We start from the raw sequence: 21,805 nt of genomic DNA, 5'->3' as shown, positions 1-21,805 counted from the left end.
TTGTTAGCTAAATATGATCAATTATATGCAATTGCCAATACTATTTTTACCCACTGTATATCTTCGGAAATGAAATATATGTGTTAAATCATTCCAACTGATGGAAGAGAACGTTCAAAAGCACTGGACATCTATCTAAACCAACAATCAGGCCGTAATAAGACAATGATAAACAGGGAAAGCCAACTTGCGTAAATACACTAGCACCTTCATACAGGTTGACCATTTTACGCTGAGGTACAAGGGTGTCTTGTCATTAGGACACAAAGATTCGAGGAGCCGGTTTTGAAGAATACCATATTTATATATCATGAAGAATACTACCTTCCTCAAGATTCCGGGATGCTAGTGTCAAGATCTAAGCGAATAATTGCCAATTTAAATAAAGATGCCGAACTTTTCAAGTTATTAGTTGTGCATCAAGATATAAAGAGTGCCTGAACTTACTTAATGTACACTGCTGGCCACCCAAATTGCAGCACCAAGAAAAACAAGAGATATCACAACAAAATTTATTTAGTAGATAACATGTTGACCAAGTATCTAATGATTAAATTTATAGACTTCTGTGAAATGTGGTTCTTTCCAGAATTAGTAGCCAGAGTAGCCGCCATTGTTGGAGATTACCACTACCACACGCTTCGGCATTGATTCAAAGAGACTTTGGCTGTGTTCTTGGGGTACAGCAAACCAAGCAGCTTCCACATGTTGCCAAAGTTGATCTGGTGTGGCAGCTTGGAATGTAATCTGGGTCAATCGTTCAGCAACCATGGGCCACATATTTTCTATCGGCGAAAGATCCGGAGAGCGAGCCGGCCAGGGAAGCAATTCAATCTGGCTATTGATGAAGAACACTTGAACAATGCGTGCCACGTGTGGTCGCGCATTATCCTGTTTAAATAGGGCTGTGGGCAAGCCCTGAAGGTAAGAAAGGAAAACTGGCTCCAACACTTCGAAAATGTAGCGCTGGCTGTTTAAAGTACCGGCAATGCGTATTAGAGGAGTGCGAAAGTGATATCCAATACCGCCCCATACCATAATACCCGGTGCAGGACCAGTGTGGCCGTGCATAACGCAGCTGTTCAGCATCCTCTATCCACGGTGTCACCAGACTCGAATCCGACCATCGTGGTGTTGCAGACAGAAGCGTGACTCGTCAATAAAGACAATTTCCTTCCATTCTGCCGTCCACATCCTTCTTTCGTCGCACCATTAGCGGCGGAGACGTCTGTGGTTCTGCTTCAAGGGTAGACGAAGCAATGGACGTCTTGCGGACAGACCATTCCGCTGTGAACGGCATCGAATGGTACGCGCAGACACTGGATGATGCGTTACAGACTGAATGTGCTGTGTTATGGTTCGTGATGTGACTGACCGATCCGTCACTGCCATGCGCACAATGTTCCTGTCATCACGTGAAGTGGTGCACTGAGATGTATGCGATCGAACACGTCGGTCCGTCGTACCCTCCTGCATTCAACGGTCACATATCCGCATTACAGTTGTTTGGTTTCGTCCAACACGACTACCGATTTCCCTGAAAGATAATCCACACTCTCGGTAGGCCACTATCCTTCCTCTGCCGAACTCGGATACTTGATCAAACGATGATCGCTGTTTACTACAAGGCATAATCGATTTTTTTTTTAACCACACACACACACACACAAGAAAAAAAAATTGCCGAACTTATATTATAGCGATTATATTTAATAGCACTTAATATTATGCTTGTAAAAGTAACAATTTCGTGTAATTTTATCAGTTCCTTATCTGATTTCTTATCCTTACATTGCCGCACATCATGCTGGTATTTCGTTTACATTTTAAATATTGTTACTAATTATGTATGTATATAAATAATTTTAGTGAAATTATACGTGAAATTGTAGTATCTTTTGTATAACGTAACGTGAAATGCTTGAAAAGGCGAAATGTTGCCGGAAACATAAGGTTGCAAGGACAAGTCCTAGGTTACAAGGTTACAGAGTTAAGTAAGGTTACAGGGGCATTAAGGTAAATAGTTTTCTCTGTAAGTTGGCGAGATATCGTCAAGCTGGGGATGGGTTTCGCTACTAAGTCTTGTTACCATATTTATCGAAGAATCTCCAAAAGCCTACAAATTTAGCGATAATTTGTCCCAGTTCCTACGTAACTATAATTTCATCTTATATGTAATTGCAACGGTATCTGGTCCTTATGTGTAACATTAACCGTATATGCCTTCCAGCAGTTTCGAGAAATGGAAGATACGAGATTTTTTGTCGGCCTGGCAAAACCTATGTACACCCGGACAGAGCGTCAGTTCTCTGTTTAAGTTCAGACTTGACGTAGGAGTACTTAGAGATCTCCGTGAGATTCGCCTTTTAAATGCGCTTTGCATTGCGCCGTGTTTAACGTTCTTAGCAGTTTGAAGTGTAGCTGCTGATTGTACTATGTGATGCTGAAAACAGCTGTACCAGTATTTTTGTAGGAAGTTCCAGAACTAAAGTGTTTCTCATGGAAAAATATATTTTATCAAGTTATCATCGTTTCAGTGTGCATTCAATCCATTACAAACCTACGCACGCAACAATATTTTTCATACCGTGTAAAAGCTTACATTGAAAGAAATCAGAGCTTATGATGGCAAAAAAAATACAGTGCAAATGCATCCGCAGCGAATGCTGTTGATATTATAAAAGACACCTTTTTGTTTAGTACTTACCCTTTGTCTGAGTTCTCTTTCAGATTCGAGATCTTCTTGAAGGAGTCTAATTTTATCCTAAAAAGGAAAAAAAAATTACTTGAAATTTTTTTTTTCGTAAGAGATACGTAAATTCATTTATTATAAAGTTATATGCGTAAAAATACATTAACACAATAAATACGCTTCTAAAATAATTTTATTAACAAATTTAAATCTTTGTACTTTCACTTCAAGCTCCCTTCTTTCTCAGCTAAAATTGCTATATACAAACTTTATTTTAAAATACGTTAGCTTCTATTAATAATACTCGTATTCCTACATCGAACGGAATATTACCTAAAACAGTATATACGGTAGCGATTTAAAACTCTAAACGACACACATTTGTATTTCAAAAAGAAATTGTGTGATGTATAAAAGCGAGAAAATATTTTTCTGTTTACTCGGCATTCTAAGTGAATAATTCTTGAAAGTAGCTGTACTTTCCCCAAAGGTTTGAAAAATCTTACTACCAGAACGGCTTTTTCAGAGCAATCCAACACGTTTAGAAATTCTAAATAAATATTGTACAACCTAAATTTAAAAACCTGAGTAGCTTGAATTAAGTGCAAGATAAAGGTAAAAATCAGCAAGATTGGTCAACTTTAATTCACAGTTTTAATATCAATTCATGTTTCCCAAAATTTTTAGGAGCCTCATCTCATAATTTTTCCTGCCCACCAGCGGCCGAGCGGTAAAATCGCTGAACACTGGTCGTTCGGTCCGAGGTTCGAATCCCGCGAACGGGCTGGCTGCATGGGCGTTTTCGTGGTTTTCCCCATGTGTAACGTGTATACGAGCCAGTTTCCCTTAGAAAGTCCTCCACGAAGGCATCCCACCTCTTAAGCAGATAGCCCTCGAGGCTTTGCCATAATCACACACACACACTCGTAATTTTCTAATTTTCGTCATTTTTCTGTTCGTCCTATAAGTGATGCACAGTTCTTTCTTCTTTTTTAATTGTTTTTTGTACTTCATTTATTTTATTTTACTTATTTCAACAAGCTGGCAACAGTGTATGTTTACTTCTTTACAATGCGTATATTTTTTTCCGTAAAACTGATAATAAAATATTTCTGTAGAATATACAAATCTGTTGAACGATGAAGGATAAACTTCTAGTTCACAGTGCACTTCTTAAAAATTTATATACTTCTGCAATGTATATTGAATTGAACTGTATATTATTATTCTACCCCAAAGCACAAGAGCGCTATCTGTGAAAGAGGAGGAATGCCTGTATGGAGGATTTCCTAAAGGAAATTGGCTCGTATTCGCGTTACGAATGGGGAATATAAAAAATATCTACAAAGGCAGCCCGTTCACTAAGACATGAACCCAGATCGAATTACCTTTGGTCGTAGCTGCTTAGCCCTGAAAATTCGATCCAGAAAAAGATAGGGGCCCAGTTAATTTCGATGGTTTTTCAAAGCAATTTGAGGGCAACAGACCTTAGATTATAAATTAAAGGGTTTTTAGATGATATCAGTTAGATAATATACTTAAAAAGTAAAATAAAGATCATAAATATTAAAAAAGTAGTAGCTAAGGTAACGATTGATAGTAATGACATTTCTTTGTAATCTCTCAGTTTAGAAAGTAGTTTAATTTTAAAATATCTGAAAGATTTTGTATTACGACTACTGACAAAACAATAGCAATTGGCTGTTTGCCAACCCTTATGGAAGGTAAATTAAAAACGTTATGTTTCAAACAACAGCAAACGCAAGAGTGATGAATGGCAAGATAAAGCAATAACGTAACGGCTCATAAAATTCCGACAGAATTTTTTAAAAGATATTTCTCACGCCAAAAATCCTTTCCTCCAGATTCAGCGCAGAGGTTGTTTTGAGATAAAAATTTGCAAGTTTGTTATGTATATTATCCAAATTTGTGATTCATTTAAATAACAGGTACATACGTATTAATGCAACCACCTTAGTAGATTTTCACTCAGCAGATTTTCACAATGTGCCGAACTCTGGCAGCTATGCGGGTAACCATTCTTCTAGCAATCATGCTCAAACAATCGTTTCAGTCAAGCAACGCCGATATTCTCATAAGCGTTCTTTTTCGTTGTATTCCATGTTCAAATGGTTTTAATAAACAAACTGTGATATTTTTTACCCAAAGCTTAGTTTTAAAATATGAACTAGTGGAATTTGCCAGCAAAGGAAGAAACTACAGTAAAATCTCGGCAGGAATACAGTGTTTTGCTGAAAATTTTCAAACAGGAACAATAGAAAAATGCGTTTCCTAGATAGCCGCTGTTGCCAAGGGTTGCCCGAAGCCGAATCTCCTAAACTCTCTGATCTTTTTTCAAGAGGAAACAGATCGCTTTATACTTCGAGAGAAGAATCACGTAAAAAAATTACAGAAAGAGTTGAAGAAGAGTACAGGTATTTTACTTTTTAATATCCCGCGTAATCCTTATTTAATAATTCAAATTTGTACTTAAAATAGCTAAGGCATGTTTCCTTTTCATGTTTCTAAGAAAAGGCGCGAAAGCCACCAGCTTGCACCCGATAAATAGCTTTTACGTTTGCATACATAAAAAATCGCAAAGCTGCGCAGAGGTGGTTGCTTTAATATGTAAGCACCAAATATAACATTTATGTTTATATATTTGGAAATATGCAATATATGTCTTTTTACAGCTTTCTTGACTTATTATATAAATGATGTCAGTAAGGACTTATTCGTTTAGAAAGCCTTTCCACTTTTTTTTTGAGCCATTACGTTACCGAACATTATACTGTGATAACAATTGTTATCCATGCGACCATCCCATAAAACATAAGATTCTTACTTAATATCCTACACCAGGGCTGCTTAAACCTTTTTCAATCGCGACCCGTTTTTATCACTGAGATTGGTTTCGCAACCCCAGGTATTAAATATAAAATAAAGATATAAAAATAAATATCCTCCCATAAGTAATTTACTTCTTTGGTAAACAGTATACATATAAAAATAATATTTTAGGATTCGTTTTAAGCAAACAAAAGTTAAATAAAATTTTTAATGAGACAGATGTACTCGTTTTCTGCTGCATAACGAATTAAATGTTGGTGCAATATTCGACACTGCTGAACATAAAATACCTTCAACATGTTTTAACATTGAAAGACATTTGGTTTTAATTAGCGTTAAAGCTGAAAAAGTAGTTTTATAAATATATTTGGTGCTGAATGACAGAAGAACATTTAATGCCACCTCGGAAATAATGAGAAATCTACTAACTCCGATCCAGAACTCATCAACGATTTTTGTGAAAACTCAAGTTTTAGATTTGAATCGCTAGATAGCTTTACAAATTATTTTGCACTTTATATAACAAGTAATTAATCTCATTAATATTAATAAATGTAATGTCTTTATAAGTTTAATCTCATTAATGTCAATTATGTAATTTCTTTAAAAAAAGTCTCATGAATGCAGTTTCTTTAAATTCAACTATCGAACTTAGTTTAAGAAACTATCGACCCGTAGTTTAAGAAACACTGCCCTACACGGATTGCAAACAGTCAGTTCTCAGAGTGCTGTAAGATCTTCATTTTATATTTCAAATTATAACTGCTTAACAAAGAGTGGTTTAAATCTAATTACCATATTCCTCAATAATTTTAAATCCCTATTTTATATTTTTAATAGTGTACCTAATTGTTATCACTGAAAGTGCATTTAATTTGTAGTATGTGCAGCTAATAGTTTTTGTGAATATTTTCCCCATAATTTTAATTAACAGAAGATTAAAACATATATTCTCTATGATAACAATTGTTATCCATGCGACATCACACATTACATAGCTTGATACAGGAAAAGTTAGTTTTAAAACTGAACAGTGAAACAAAATTTAATATTTGCGTTAAGATGTCATGGTATTAGACCTTTTACTTTAAAAATATCTGGCACTATTTTGTTCGAAAGACAAGTTAAATAAAAATTAAAATTAAAGTAATACAATTCTACTATAATGTCATTTATTGAGCAAAATTGGGAAAAAAGGATTAAAATCATCTAATAAGACTGCATAAAAATTTGCGAAACTTCTACCAACTTCATGCAAAATTATTGCGACTGTATTACTACTTAAAGGTTACTTAAAGGTCATTAGAGAGTTTCGAAACTAAAGAAACTTAAATATTGATAGAACCCACCCCACCGCAGAATGTATGGTCGTATGCTAAGAATGTATGGTCGTATGCTTGGATGATATTAGGATTTTCTTCATTCGTATACCAATCCCTATTTCAAGATGCTAATGGCGGAGCATGAAGTATCATGTACAAATTATAATTCATAGAATGATTAAGTTAGACCAAGATATTTGAATATGAGAGTCTTCTTAGGGAAATTTCTATTGAAACCTGGCTTACATTTATTCACATATAGGAGAAAACACAGAAACAATAATTTCGATCTCTTGGATCGAAACCTGGTAGACTCTTAGATTTAATAGACTTACCAATCGGCCATGGGTGGAGCTAACTGATAGAATTTCATAACTGTAACTGGTACATCACACAGTAAAGAATATGCCATGCGCAAAATACAATTGATCGAATATGCAAACTACAATTGTTAATGATTTAAAGTTAAAATTGTTATGATTGCACGAGTTACAATTGTTAATGATTTAAAATTAAAATAGTACAATTTGTTATAATTATTAAGAAATTTATATTAGTTATGCACTATTGAAATCTTTAAGCTCAGTTTACATAGCGCACATTTCTTATTGTGACCAAAGAAACGAAGACTATAGGGGTGTTATTTCTAGCTGTGTTCAGTAGGGCTGTTTATTTCGATGGTTAGCGCAGAGAACAGACCGCGAGTTCGGTGAATATATAATCGTTTTCCTTGTCAAAAAACTGTTTGTTCGGTTTTCATTTTCCCCTGTGTGAAAAAAGGGAAAATTTTAGTTTCTTCATGCGTACTTCAATTGTGAAAGAAATGTTGTATTCAGCAAACAAAGCCTTGGTCCTTAATATACTGTAAAATTATAATCACATGTACAGGAAAGAATTGTTTTCGAGCAATTTCGTTTATGATTTAATATCAGTAAATGTTTTTATGCATATTCCTAGTTTTTTCACCTACTAGCTGCTTGAATGGCCAACCGCCCGAAATTGTTATTATATATATATATATATATATATATATATATATATATATATATATAATATTATATGTTATTATAAATATATGTATATATATATATATACAGGATTGTCATGAAAAAAAAACTTCCCCGTTATATGAACCCAATAGCGGCTAATCCACTCAACCAATCGAAATAAAATTTTAGATAATATTGTTTGCAGGTATGCGTTTGAAACTGAGATGATTTAAAGCAATACAGCTGTGAGTGTTATGGTTACAATGAAAACATTTCGAAATTTTCGAATAACAACGCCCACATTGTTCTTGCGCAAACTGACAGGCGCATTCAAAAATCACAAATGGCGTTAGAACGATGCGCATATAAGGAAAATTACGCGCCTAAAACATTTGCAAAGAAAAATGTTGTAAAGAACCAATGACAGCACAAGATAGGAGATGGAAAAATTATTAAGTTTAAAACGAGGCTTTTATTAATTTTTATTATTACAGTTATTTTATTATTTATTTAAAAACTTTATTACCTTAAAACAAGGCTTAAAATGTTAGAGATTGATGAAAGGCCGTGTTTCGAAAACTATAGTGTGTATTTCCGAACATAAGCTGATCCGTATAAGCTGTGAGTAAGTTTTTTTTCTTCGAAGATTTACCCAATTTTTAAAACCCACATATAAGTCAAAGCTGAAAAGGAAAGAATTAATTTTAAATATAAAAGCAAAATCGGAATATTTTCAGATTTTAAAATTCTCCCAAATGGTTTCGTTAAGGTTTACTTACGCTCTCGCTGACCTCGCAGTCTTCCAATATGCTGTTACATTTACACCTGCTAACCCATTTCTTTTTGTCTTTTTAGCTTTATTATTCTGCACACTTATACCATATACAATTCAACAACAAAACTGTAAAAATTTTAAAAGTAGCATAGAAGTATATGTTCAGAACTCTCGATGCAGCTTTAAGAAAGGAAAAGAAAAGCATTATTTCATTAAAATTTACACCCGCTGAGATAGATTTCATTCATATTATTTCAGATAACAGAAATAATGGAAATAAAAATATCATTTCATTAATTGTTTTAGACGGTTAATTGTGGTGCTCAAATTTTTAATCCGGAAATTCTTTCAAATCTTGATTTTAACTAGCAAAACTCCGAGAGAGAATGCTTGAAATTCTAAAGTTTCTGACAACACAGTTTCAAGATGAGTCGTGTAATTGAAACAAAAAGATTTTAGGATCAGAATGATAATAATCTCTTAAGACGTAACAACTGGTAAAGAATAATAACTGATTGTTGTTTCTAACCTTAAATCTGAGCCAAACATTATTGTACCTATCCACCTGCGAGTTTTAAAAATAGCAGCCTCGAACTTAAATTAAGAACAGTGTTTTATTCACACTTAATGACGTCATTCATTGTGATGTCTCTTATGTTTGCAATCTAATGAGTCACCGGCAATCACTGTTCTCTGAAACATTTTTTCGTAAATTCTGGTTTACATTTCAAGGTCACTCGATGCGAAAGTAGAAATGGGATTAGACGAACAATAAATAAATGAATAAACTTGAACACTGCACACATTAAGCTACCGTCTAAGAACGCAAAAGGGATTTATTTTGTAATTAAATCTCTACATTATTAAATAATGGTTTGGTTTGGTTTATTTAATTATGGCAAAGTACACTAGGGCTATCTGCCTAAGGGAAGGGATGTCTTCGTGGAGGACTTTCTAAGGGAAACTGACTCGTATACACGTTACACATGGGGAAAACCACGAAAAAGCACATGCAGCCAGCCCGTTCGCGGGATTCGAACTTCGGACCGAACTATCAGTGTTCAGCGACTGTACCGCTCGGCCGCTGGTAGGCAATTCTCTACTTAAACAGAGCGTCTCGAAATCCTAAATCTGAATTTCAAATGTGTTTCTTATGTATTTGGTATTTTTTTATGAATTTTTGAATAACAAACTCAACGATTTAGGGGCGAGACTATTCGAAGTAAAATTTTATATCCAGCGCTTATATTATTTAATTTTTATATCTAGTCCTCCATATTATAGCCATTCGGAAAAATGGGATATTTATCTGTCAATTTAATCCACAAATCCCGTTGCTTGAAAATAATTTGTTGCCTCTTCCTCAAATCAAATAATTTTATTTTGCACGAGGTAAACGTAAATTCGGCAAAACGTAAGGTATTTAACTTTCAAATTTAATCTTCCTGGTATTAATTAATATACTAAAAATTTAAAACAGTAAACGTATGTCTTAAGAACATTTTTAATCCGTTCTAATCGGATTGATTTAAATAAAAGTGCATATAAATCATTAGATTTCTAATTAGAAATATGAAACATTTAAATATCAGATTTTTTAGAACTATTCTATTTTTCAAAGTAGAAACCGTGTACTCGCCGGAATTCGAATTACTGATCTTCCAGTCTGTTAATTAGTCGTACTATAATAATATATTACTTTCAAATAGGCACTTCAAGGTTACAGCGATCTTCTCATCATTTACGATCGTCACGTGCCCTAGTATGCTTTGCCATAATTAAATACACACACTTGGGCCCACCAACGGCCGAGCGGTAACGTCGCTGAACACTGGTAGTTCGGTCCGAGGTTCGAATCCCGCGAACGGGCTGGCTGCATGGGCGTTTTCGTGGTTTTCCCCATGTGTAACGTGTATACGAGCCAGTTTCCCTTAGAAAGTCCTCCACGAAGGCATCCCTCCCTTAAGGCAGATAGCCCTCGAGTGCTTTGCCGTAATCTAATAAACCAAACGATCGTCACGTACAGTCACCACACAGCAACACAGTGGGAATTAGACAATTTTATAGCAAATTGGAGATTCGACCTTTCATTCCGTAGTAACTGTTGTCATGGTTATGAATCATTACTTAGTGGCGAGAAGAAATGGCCTTAAAGTGCCTATTCTAAAGTAGCAGATTATAACCATTTACACCTCCAGAACACCCTTGAAGGATACTACATTTTCTATACATATCATATTTCTTTTTCTTATCTGATGTCTAAATATTTTATATCACTTTATAGCCCACACAATGCAAAATTACCTCTTCAAAACAAATTTTTAGTACAACTCTGTAACAATGTTGCATCTTTTTGATGCTAAGAATGTCTAAGGAAAATCCCTTTAAAATGTTTGGACTTTTGAATTACTCCTTCATGCATTTATAAGCCACGCGATTTGGCAAGGGGTAAGATTTTTAATTTACTATTTGAATTTGAATAATCAGAAATTGTTTAGCAAATTTTTGAGGGATTTAGAGCAATATACCAAAACTCTACTTTGTTTTTAATACTAACTGATGTACTTTAAAATATATTTAGTTTAGATGGCTCATTGATTATTTTTATGAGTATCGGCAGCACCATTGTAATTAGGAAAGTATGTGGCTGACGCTACATTTACGTTAAACGTATGTTACGTTTCAGCTCTACCGATATACAACACTCAATTATTATAGCGGATAATATAAAATTAATTTTTCTAAATCAAAATTAACTTCTGTTTCATAGTTTTAAAAGTGTGGCGCAATTTACAAAACTGGAAGCTCAAAGAAAAGGAAACTTTCTTTTCTCTAATTTGTTTCAATGTAGTTGATATCAGCGACGCGAATTATAATAATTTCTTGAAATAACATGAAAATTATTATTTTTCTTTACTTAACGTTCTTTAAAATGTACATTTTAATTTATTAATTATTGTTAATTTCTGTAAATATTTAAATTAATTTGACAACATTTTTTTTTATTTTTGCTTATTGTGATGATATTATATATCGTTTTGTTTATTTATTGTTTAAAGAAACGCAAGATGACAATTCAAAAGTATAAGTGCAGTTAAGCTTAACGTGGCGAGAACTTGTTTACATCTGTAATATTTAGTAGTATAGTGATGTAGTTAATGCCTCAGCTTCAGTGTTGCTCTGCTCAGTGAGACCAAAAGTTACTTTAAATATTGGCACACCGAAAATTTTATTTTCCCGCCCGTTCGCTGAATTACTGGTTTTTGCATAGAAATTTTAATCTTTTTTTGAAAAATCTTTTTTTAACTGCTTTCAGCTGTATACGGTGGTTTAAGTTTTTTAGCCAAAAGGGCGTTAGCACAGAAGAGCTATTAATTCCGTTTTGGCATTTTGCGTCGAAAACTTTAAATGTCCGTTTCACTTTTCAAATTGCTGCCACCAAATATTATCGCCCTGTGTTTAATTTAAAGAAATTAAATAATGAAGAATCTGCATATATGTATGAATGTTTCTCGCACTCTGGTAAAACAACGGTACCAACAGCCATCAAATTTTGAATTCGCAATCCGCTACCGAATATGGGCTTTTGGAAGCCCTAATTTGGAATTTTCAATATTATCGATTTCATATTTTGTAACACTTTAACGAATTTTTACTTCCTTGTTCGAAGTAAAAAGGAAGTATTGTAATTGCGAAAAGTTTCAGGCAGCATATTCAACGAAAATATCCATTTTGACCGCTATTGAATGCAATTTAACGATGTTTTTGCGTGATATCTGTACGTAAGGACACAATAAAAGACTTGTTTCCTCCAAAAAAATTATACAACTGCTTTAAAATTAATTCTGAAGAGAATTTTTCGTGGCGTCTGTACGTACGTACGTACGTATCTCGCATAACTCAAAAACGAGTAGCCTCAGAGCGTTGAAATTTTGTATGTAGGACTGCTATAACATGTAGATGTGCACCTCGTATTTTGGTTGCAATCGGCCGCACCAAACGTATATAAATATATTTATATATATATATATCCACTCTGTTACCCTGCTCAGTGATCTCAGTTTCTTTACTCGTATATGTTTGTAAATTGTACATTTTTTGCTTTAAAAATGATTGAATTATGTTGTTTTTATCTTCCGGTTAAGGTTTTTATGCCTTTAGTAAATCTGTATGCAATATTTTTAGAACTATGAACAATTTTAAAGTTGTTTAAGTGCCGATAAGCCTTTTTTTTTATGGCGGCCATTGATTGTTTACATTTGAAACAGCAGACTAGTGGATTTGTTGCCAATCTAGAGAAACTTAGCTTCCAAAAACAAAGATAACACCTTCATTTATTATTGCGAATTAAATCATGCTTAATCCTTTCTGGAATTTTTTCGAGGAAATAAGTGTTTAAGATTTACTTCGTAATTTTTAATATAGATATTTTGAGTTTTTATGTGTTTTTACCTTCTCGCGAAGTGAGAACTGAATTAATTGAATGAGAAATACTCAATCGTCTGTGAAAAACTGTTTCTTTTTTGTTTTGTTTGCTTAATTTCTTTTATACATCATTCTAGATTTATTATAGTATTTGAATAGAACATGTGGCAACGATTAGATAATTCTATTCTTTAAATGATATAAATTTTGTGCATTATGAGTTATAATATGATCGAAATATAATACTGTTAAGTGAATCTAGCGACAGAGTGTCGCTATGGTAAACAAATACTAGAGTGAATTTTAAAGAATGCATTTATTCTGTTGTGGTTTATGCGCTGTCGGCGAAGTAGATTTAATTCAATCCAATAAGTTTAAATGAAATGCAAGAAAAAATGCGTATAATTTAATATTTCGTACAAGGAAGTCATGTGGTGTACACATCAGATTTTTTATTAACAAATTCAAAAATTTCAAAGAGAGCAAGGGCAACACTCTACGGAAAAAAAAAAAAAAAAAAGAATTTTTATCTCCAGCGCGCGAGACTGTGTATCGGAAATTCTAAAGATATGCTCATTTTAAAATTATTTTGCGATATTTCTGTTGCATTGAATTTTATGGTTTAAGTGCGAAGAACGTGATACTTAATAAATAAAGGTAACACACAAGAGACGTTAAAAAAACCTTTTGGGTGCAATGTAAAATCTGAAAGCTTTCAGGTTTTTTTAGGTAGTCCAAAGGGGCAATTTAATCTGAAGGACTATTAATTTCGTTTTGGCATTTTGCGTCAAAAACTTTAAGAGGCTGTATCACTTTTTAAATAGTTGCCACTATATATTATCGCCCTGTCTTATATATAAAGAAATTAAATAATGAATAATCTGCATAAATGTATGTATGTTTCTCGCATTGGGATAAAACAATGGTACCTAGAGCCATCAAAATTTGAATCTCCCATAGAATATGAGCATGTGGAAGCCCTAATTTGAATTTGAAATTTATTTTATTATCGATTTCAGATTTTGTAACGCTTCAACGAATTTTTGATTAAAAAACTAAACGAATTCAAAGCGAGCAGTGGCAACACTGTAAGGGAAAAAAACATTTTTATCTCCAGTGCGCGAGATTCTGTATCGAAAATTCTAAAGATATGCTCATTTGAATTGAATTTTATAGTTTGAGTACGTAGAAACATGATATTTAATAAATAAAGATAACACACAAAACGTTCAAAAACGCCCTTTTGGACGTAATTTAAAATCTGAAACCTTTAGCATTTTTTTTTTTTTACAATTTTTAATGAAGTTTTAAGTTTTTATGTATTTTTGCCTTGGCGCGGAGTAATCAACTGAATTGATTGAATGAGAAGTATATCTCTAACGAAACTAGAAGAAATAAGTTTATATAAAGTGGAGCATAAAATGTGTGTAATTTAATAAACCTTACAAAGAACTGATGAGTTGTCCACATCAATTTTTTTTTTCATTCGGAAAAAACTAGAAAAAAAGCAACTTGAGGAATTTTTATTGATCATTTATTGAAGATTATAATAAACTGAATAGAAAACGCAATGAAATTATTTATGAATTTACTGATCAAATATATTGTTACGAATTTTGTATTTAGATAGCTAATTTTAGTAGAACTATTAATTTCCCCGTGCAATGCAAAGCGTGATAAATTTTAAGATAAAGCTAGTACGTGGAAAAAGTAAAAATATAAGAGCACGTTTAATAATTTAACATCTAATAAATGGATATCTCTTTTATTTGTATTGAAATTGAATGAATGTTATTGACTACTGTGTTACCTGTAACCGCAATTCTATCCTCTTGTTGATTTCCAGAAATCTCGAGAAGCAAAAAAAATTACTAGAATTCTCTCGCGACCGATTGAAAGCTTTAAAAAGCCAGAAGCTTTAAAAGAGTACATCTCAGCTCAGTTGTTTAATTAGCTGCTGTTATTATTGTTGATCGGATTAGCTTTCTCTGCGCCGTGGATTGCGTTCTATTGAACGTTTTAGTAGTTTGAAGCATAATTACTGATTATTATTGCGTGATATTGTGAACACTTGTGCAAATATTTCTGAGAAACATTCCAGCGTTCTGTTATATTTTTGATAAGAATAAATTTTATTAATCTTTTATAGGACTTCAGCATTCAATCTGTTACAAACCCATAGGTACGCAACAATATGCCTATGCTAGTCTAAATATTCTCGCTGTCACGTGATATTATGAGCTCCAAATGTGGTGGTCACAATAATAACTGGTTGCGGAGGTTTGTGTTCGCTTACAAATGGATGCTTCTCTAAACACAATTATTCGTCAATCAAAATGCAAAAAATGTTCTAGTGTCTGGTCACGTAATTTTGAAGAAGGACTTAAAAAACCTGAAATACGAAATTGGAAATTTTTGCTTCTAATTTTATATTCCATATTAATTCTAATTTAAATAATTTAATTAATAATAATTTTATATTCCATATTAATTCTTCTAATTTTATATTCCCTATTACTTAAAATTATATTTAAAATTTTCATATTTTAAATACTATAGTAAGATTTGTAAGTCTCCTAAAAAGGAATGCTTTCTGCACAGGACCCCATTTCGCTCTCCTGTAAATTAGGACCTGCTTATAAGCTCTCGTCCAGTGATAATTTGCAAAGAAATATCCCATTTTTCTCTTGTCTGCTGTCGTAATATAACTGGTTAACACGTCTGGCTGGAAGATAGAAGATCTCTGGTGATTTTTTATCGAAGTGATTTTTTATCTTTTCTGCTTCATAAAACCAGATCTCTTGAGGTAAGAATCAACAACTTCTTTCTGTTTATTAATTCGAGTGTTCTTTCTGTTTATTGATTGCTCCTAGTTCAGCCATTGCTGCCAGCTGTGTGACAAAAAATTGGTCTTTCATATAAAAAATCAAAATCTTTTATTCATAAAAAATCTCCATTGACAGACGGTCTAAAGAAAATATTTCAATATTTCATCAATAAAAAGAACTGCGCAGCTCAGAAATATAACTGCATGATGTATATATTTTGAGCATTATATTAAAAAATGTGTTTGTCATGGATGCACTTAGATGATCAACTTTCGCATTTACCAGAATGTTAGGTATTGCCATACTTTTTTTTATATTGTCTATATTTGGGATTTAAATATTGTTCACCCAAATAAAATTTATATTTGGGTGAAAGTATCCAAATGATTTGTTGCGGATATCTTTATCTGTAAGCATTGTACTGCTTGGAGCTGTAAAAAAAGTGTTTCCAAATTTTAGTTAACGTTTTTGCTCTTCTGGCATGTGTATTCACAAACTTTATACGAACTGTTAACACACAAGTATAGCAATTCAGTATTTTAAAAGACTGGAAAATCTCAAAATGTTTAATTTCATTATTTTTTATTTTGAAACCAAGGTTGATAACATTCCATTAAGCAATATAAAATGGAAACCTGTGTTTTAAAACTTTTAATTTAGGAAAACAGGTAAGATTTTGTTTTTATATATTTAAAACTGTGAATTTCAAAATTCTAATAATGCAATCCATAGCATGTTATAAACCTTATTATTACGATCTAATTTAAGGATTTGCATTCTGCGAACAGTTTTAGTTTCATTTTAAGATGTTGTGAAATGAAAAAGTTTTAAGGCATCGGTTGTCTACATACTGTTTACTGTACATATTGTTTACTGTACATATTGTTTACTCTTACATTGATTCTTTTAGTTGTTAGAACTAATGTTACCAGTCACATCAGCATCTTGGTTAACAGGATTCAGAAATGCAAAGAGAAAAAAAATGTCGAAGGAAAAAGAAGGGCGAAGAGAAAACCAAAGATGTATGAGGTGTAAGCGTAGTCAACTGAATTAATATTTTTGTTTACAAATAATGAAAATGAGATTAATTAAAAATAATCCGAGAGAAATCATTGAGAAGCCAAAGCTCCGTGTACTCGACGAGAGTTAACATCAATATTAATACATCGAAAAATTATATGAGACAGATCATAGAGTTGAACGTGGAATAGGTCACAGGTACATTGGTTGGTCATTTTAATTTAAAGCAACATTCTTTTCGTTAGAAAATGAGGTCTTAACTAGTTTGATATAATACGTCCACAATAGACTGAAGCAGGATTTTGGAGACTAAATCGTTACTAAACCCAAAAGAAATTTATTATTTAAAAATTAATGAATATTTTGAAAGTAGCATAAAATCCTATTCATATACAATTGGGGAAAATATAGTCTGGTTCAAGTAATGAACGGATTTTTAATCAAAATTTTTAAAGACTTAAATTAATTTAAGGTAGTCATTCTTACATCTGATATTTCTCTTCTATCTCAGTTATAGTGCCTTATAATTCTATTCATATCTCAATGGTTAGCCCAGATTTGTATTTTAATCACATATAATCAAAAATGCTGTGATAGTTAAAATTATTTTATTTAATTTCAGGGAAAAATTTAAATTTGTAAAATTTGTAATTTAATAAGTTTCAATACATTTTAGCTCATATAACAGAAAGAGAAATAAAATTACTGTTTCTGAATTTTAGGAAATGTTTTTCTTGGTGATGAAGTACGTGACGTCACCTCTCAAGGTCTTCTGAGCTGTCTGTTGGGATAAGAATACCTTCCATGTATTTGAATTTCAAACTTGCTTTGACAATTTTTATTTAAAAGACCCTCATTCATCGAATTTAGATAAGTCGCTAAATTATAATTTTAAAGTAAGTAGGCTTGTTAAATTAAGTCAAAAAAATGTTTAAAAACCCTCATTGTTAGACTCTCGTCTATCGAATATAGAAAATTCGCCAATTATGATATTTTCTCGAAGTCTGAAATTTATTTAGAATATCTCATTGTTAGCCGTTCATGGACCGAATTTGTAATTTAAAACGAATTTGGCCAGTTAAATTAAAACACAAATTCATTTAAATGTTTAGAGGCCACCAGCGGCCGAGCGGTAAAGTCGCTGAACACTGGTAGTTCGGTCTGAGGTTCGAATCCCGCGAACGGGCTGGCTGCATGGGCCTTTTCGTGGTTTTCCCCATGCGTAACGTGTATACGAGCCAGTTTCCCTTAGAAAGTCCTCCACGAAGGCATCCCTCCCCTTAGGCAGATAGCCCTAGTGTGCTTTGCCGTAATTAAATACACACACACACCATTTAAATGTTTCCCACTGTTAGCCATTCATCAAACGAATTTAGAAACGAAATTGCCAAATTAATAATTTTAATTTAGAAAATGTAGTAAAATTATGTTAGAAATGCATTTAAAAGTACCTCAATGTTAGAATGTCGATTGTAGAACGAATTTCAAAAAATCGCCAAATTGGGATTTAAAATTTCATTGTTAAGTCAGACATTCCGAACAAATTGAATTTGGAAAATTATTTTCTTATCTTCAGATTATGTAAAGATCATTATTCTGCGAAGAATAAGCTAGGTTATCTACAGAAACTGTATATTACTACATAAAAAATTCTGTATCGAATTTTGAATAATTCGCTGTGAAGTATTGCATTATTACTGCCGAGGTATAATTCTGGAAAATTTGAAGATAATCTACTATGTAGAAAAAGGTCAAATACTGTTTTAAGATTTGATTATAATACATAAATAGGAAGGCAAACTAACAGAGAAACCATTTTAAATTAAACGTGTGAAACCCCATCAGAAGGCGAAAAAGGAGTTAAAACTTTTGAGCAAGGGAGATAAGATTCGTGTAGGTCTAAACACTGTATTGAATTGAGAATAGACTACGTGCCTCTGTGATGGTAAAGTGTAGTATTGCAAACAGTGCGAAATGCATGTCAATTAAAATAACTTTTAAAATGTCCATTGCACTTAAGATTTACGCAAACATTCATGTTTTTGTATTTTTAAACTTTTAGTTTAGTCAGTTTATATAATTATGCAAAGCACTCGAGAGTTATCTGCCAAAGAGAAGAGATGCCTTCGAGAAAAAATTTCTAAGGGAAACTTATTCATACATACGTTACACATGGGAAAACCATGCAGCCGGGATTCGAGCCATATCAGTGTTCAGCAACATTACCGCTCCGCTGCTGAAGGGCTTTTAATTTTTTTTTAAATTAATATTGTATAAAACACCAAATCTAATTTTTAATACTTTTTTCCGGGCTCTATGCTTACATTCGGGAAAATTTTATGCAAATTGCTGAGAAAAATATTGATCAATGTAATTTTTTTAAAATAGGATCTTGTTTACTTGATTTTATAAAATTCGTCTTCTAGAAAATAAAATTTCAGGCTTCGGTATTGGCCCGTAGCCAACTAAAAACATTCGTACTTTTCTTAATTAAATTCTTTAAAAAATTCGTAATGAATTTTTTAAAGAATCACCCGATTATAATTCTAAAATAAAACTTCATGAGATAATTAATGAGGTATTTCCAGATTTTAAAAATTTATAAATTACTTGCATGAAAATTCTTTCCATGTGATCAAAGCAATAAAATTATAAATACTAGTAAATTACAAAAGAAGATCACTGAATGACATTTAAGGAGAAACAAATCAGCATCGAATTCTACTAATTTATTTATTAACCGAACCCTCAATGCAAATTCAGACGGACGACCAATGTCGCTATAACTAGTCCAAATATTCCTAAATATAAATATAGGAAATGGAATAACGTGTAAAAGGTTAAATTTCGTATATTATCTAAATTTTGTATTGTAATTTATTTTGAGTTGTTTAAATGTAAAAAAATAACAAAACATGGATCTTCGTGCCATGTAATTGGAAATATATCTCAAGAACTAACAACTGCGAAAATAAAGACTTTTGTGTGAATACGGTGTTTTATGATTCAGAAGAAGTGGAGTTAGAAATTTTGCTGCTTCTGCATCAAGTGGGCGTTAGAAAAATATTGTTATTTCTCGTAATTATTATTGCAACATATTAAAAAATGAAGAGAAAGTTAGTTTTTATATATAATAGCTTGCATTAAAGAACCGATGAGTAACAAACTTTTAAAACACTGAAGATGAAAAAAGATTAATTAATAAATATAAGAATTCAATTACCTAAATATAGCTCGACAGAAACTGTCAAATGAAAGCTATAATATGAAATCGCAAAACTGAATTTTTATAAAAAGAACTGAGGAACCCTTGAAAACTTTCCATTGAACTTATCAAATTTATTTATTTATAAAATAAGGTCAGGAAATCGAAAACAAAAATAAATAATAATAATCTGAAAGGATTAAATTTTTAACGTCGCGCCAGAGAATTTGTCAGGACGTTTTATGTTTTCACTGAGCATCGCAGATTCCCAATCTACACTTAGGCTTAATCTGCTTCTGGAATGTTAATACAAATTTTTGTCTGTTTAAGCTTTATTATTAAGCAACGGTTTGTTCGCATTTGCGAACAAACCGTTGCTTAATAATAAAGAGAGAAAAATTCAAGGGAAAAATCGTAAAATAGAATTCAAGAGAAAAATCGTAAAATATTTATAAACTACACATCTTCAAGATTACTGATTGTGTCCTAGGGATTTTTTTTTTTTTTGGCTTATTGCGTGTTCTTCCCTTAGGCACTACATGGAAAGAGAGGGATGCCCCGTGGAGGTCTTTTTAAGAGAAACTGCCTCGCATTCACTCTACACATGGAGAAAACCACGAAAACGTCCATGCAGCCAGCCCGTTCGTCGGGACTCGAACCCCAGATCGAACTATTAGTGTTCAGAGGCTTTTACCGCTCGTTCGCTGGTGGGTTGTGTCCTAGGGATTGCCCTACATTTTTTATATGCGCTATATTATTTCTTTGAAAACTAGCCGCTCAAGTGGCCAACCGTATAAAAGGGGTTATCATAATAAAGAAAGAAGTATAGCACTATTTTAATGATTCTAGTTAGTTTCATTTTATAAAAATATTTAATATTTCTAATTAGCCATCTCATGTAATTTAAATGCATTTTTATCTAAATCCATCATAGTAAAAAGTAGAAAAAGTATCTTTAAATACTGCTTTTATTACTTTTGAATCACTTACTTTTCGACTTAGTAACAGAAAGATTAAATCTGAAAATTAAATATCTTACTTTTTACTAAATGGCAACAAACTATATCACGCTATATCATGGATCTAATAAGTATTTTCTTCGAAGCTGTGGCAACACAATGCTTTTAAATAACCCAGTTTGTGGATTAAAACTGAAAGATATGTATATTACATTTTGGCGAATGGCAACAGTTTGCCACGCCGAAGAGAAAATGTTTATTTCGAACAGTTTAGGAAATTCAAAAGCACCTCACGGACTGGAGGAAACGGCGTTCGCCAAATTCCTCATCTGCTTTTTTCTTGCTTAAAAGCAAAACTGCTAGAGAACAGTTTTGCCGTCGCTCGTTTTTCAAATCTCTGAATTAAACAAAAATTCATTAAATTCATACAAACATAAAATAAATGAAACACAATTTCGAAATTAAAAATTCTGGCTTTGAGGTGCCCATGCTTGAGTGAAGGACTATACATATTCCAAACTAGATGATTCTAAGTGCCGTTGTTTTCCCACAGAGACACGTGCATACATATATACATAAAGATTCTTCAGTATTTGTTAATACAGATTCAAGGTAAGATTTATTAATTAATATAAAAATAAGGTTATCTAAATATTCATTAATACAAAGTGTATTAACAATATTATAAAATAAAATAACAGAAATTAGAGATCTGATATTCCAAAACTTTTTGTCGAAAT

The 21,805-nt window shown here is 32.5% G+C and overlaps 1 protein-coding gene across 1 annotated transcript in view; it reads right to left on the bottom strand.

The window, feature by feature from the left end:
• LOC118190400 (paramyosin-like) overlaps positions 1-21,805 on the bottom strand; it is a 123,706-nt gene that overhangs the window by 85,882 nt on the left and 16,019 nt on the right. The window contains exon 2 of the mRNA XM_085815089.1: positions 2,708-2,764. Coding sequence (XP_085671215.1) covers positions 2,708-2,764 — 57 coding nt within the window. The remainder of the gene's footprint in view (positions 1-2,707; positions 2,765-21,805) is intronic.

Source organism: Stegodyphus dumicola, chromosome 4, assembly GCF_044657685.1.
Source record: "Stegodyphus dumicola isolate Sdum_Otavi_A_Nest chromosome 4, ASM4465768v1".
NCBI classification, from domain to species: Eukaryota; Metazoa; Arthropoda; class Arachnida; order Araneae; family Eresidae; genus Stegodyphus; species Stegodyphus dumicola.
The sequence above is the reverse complement of the archived record's forward strand: the minus strand, read 5'-3'. Positions and strand labels throughout refer to the sequence as shown.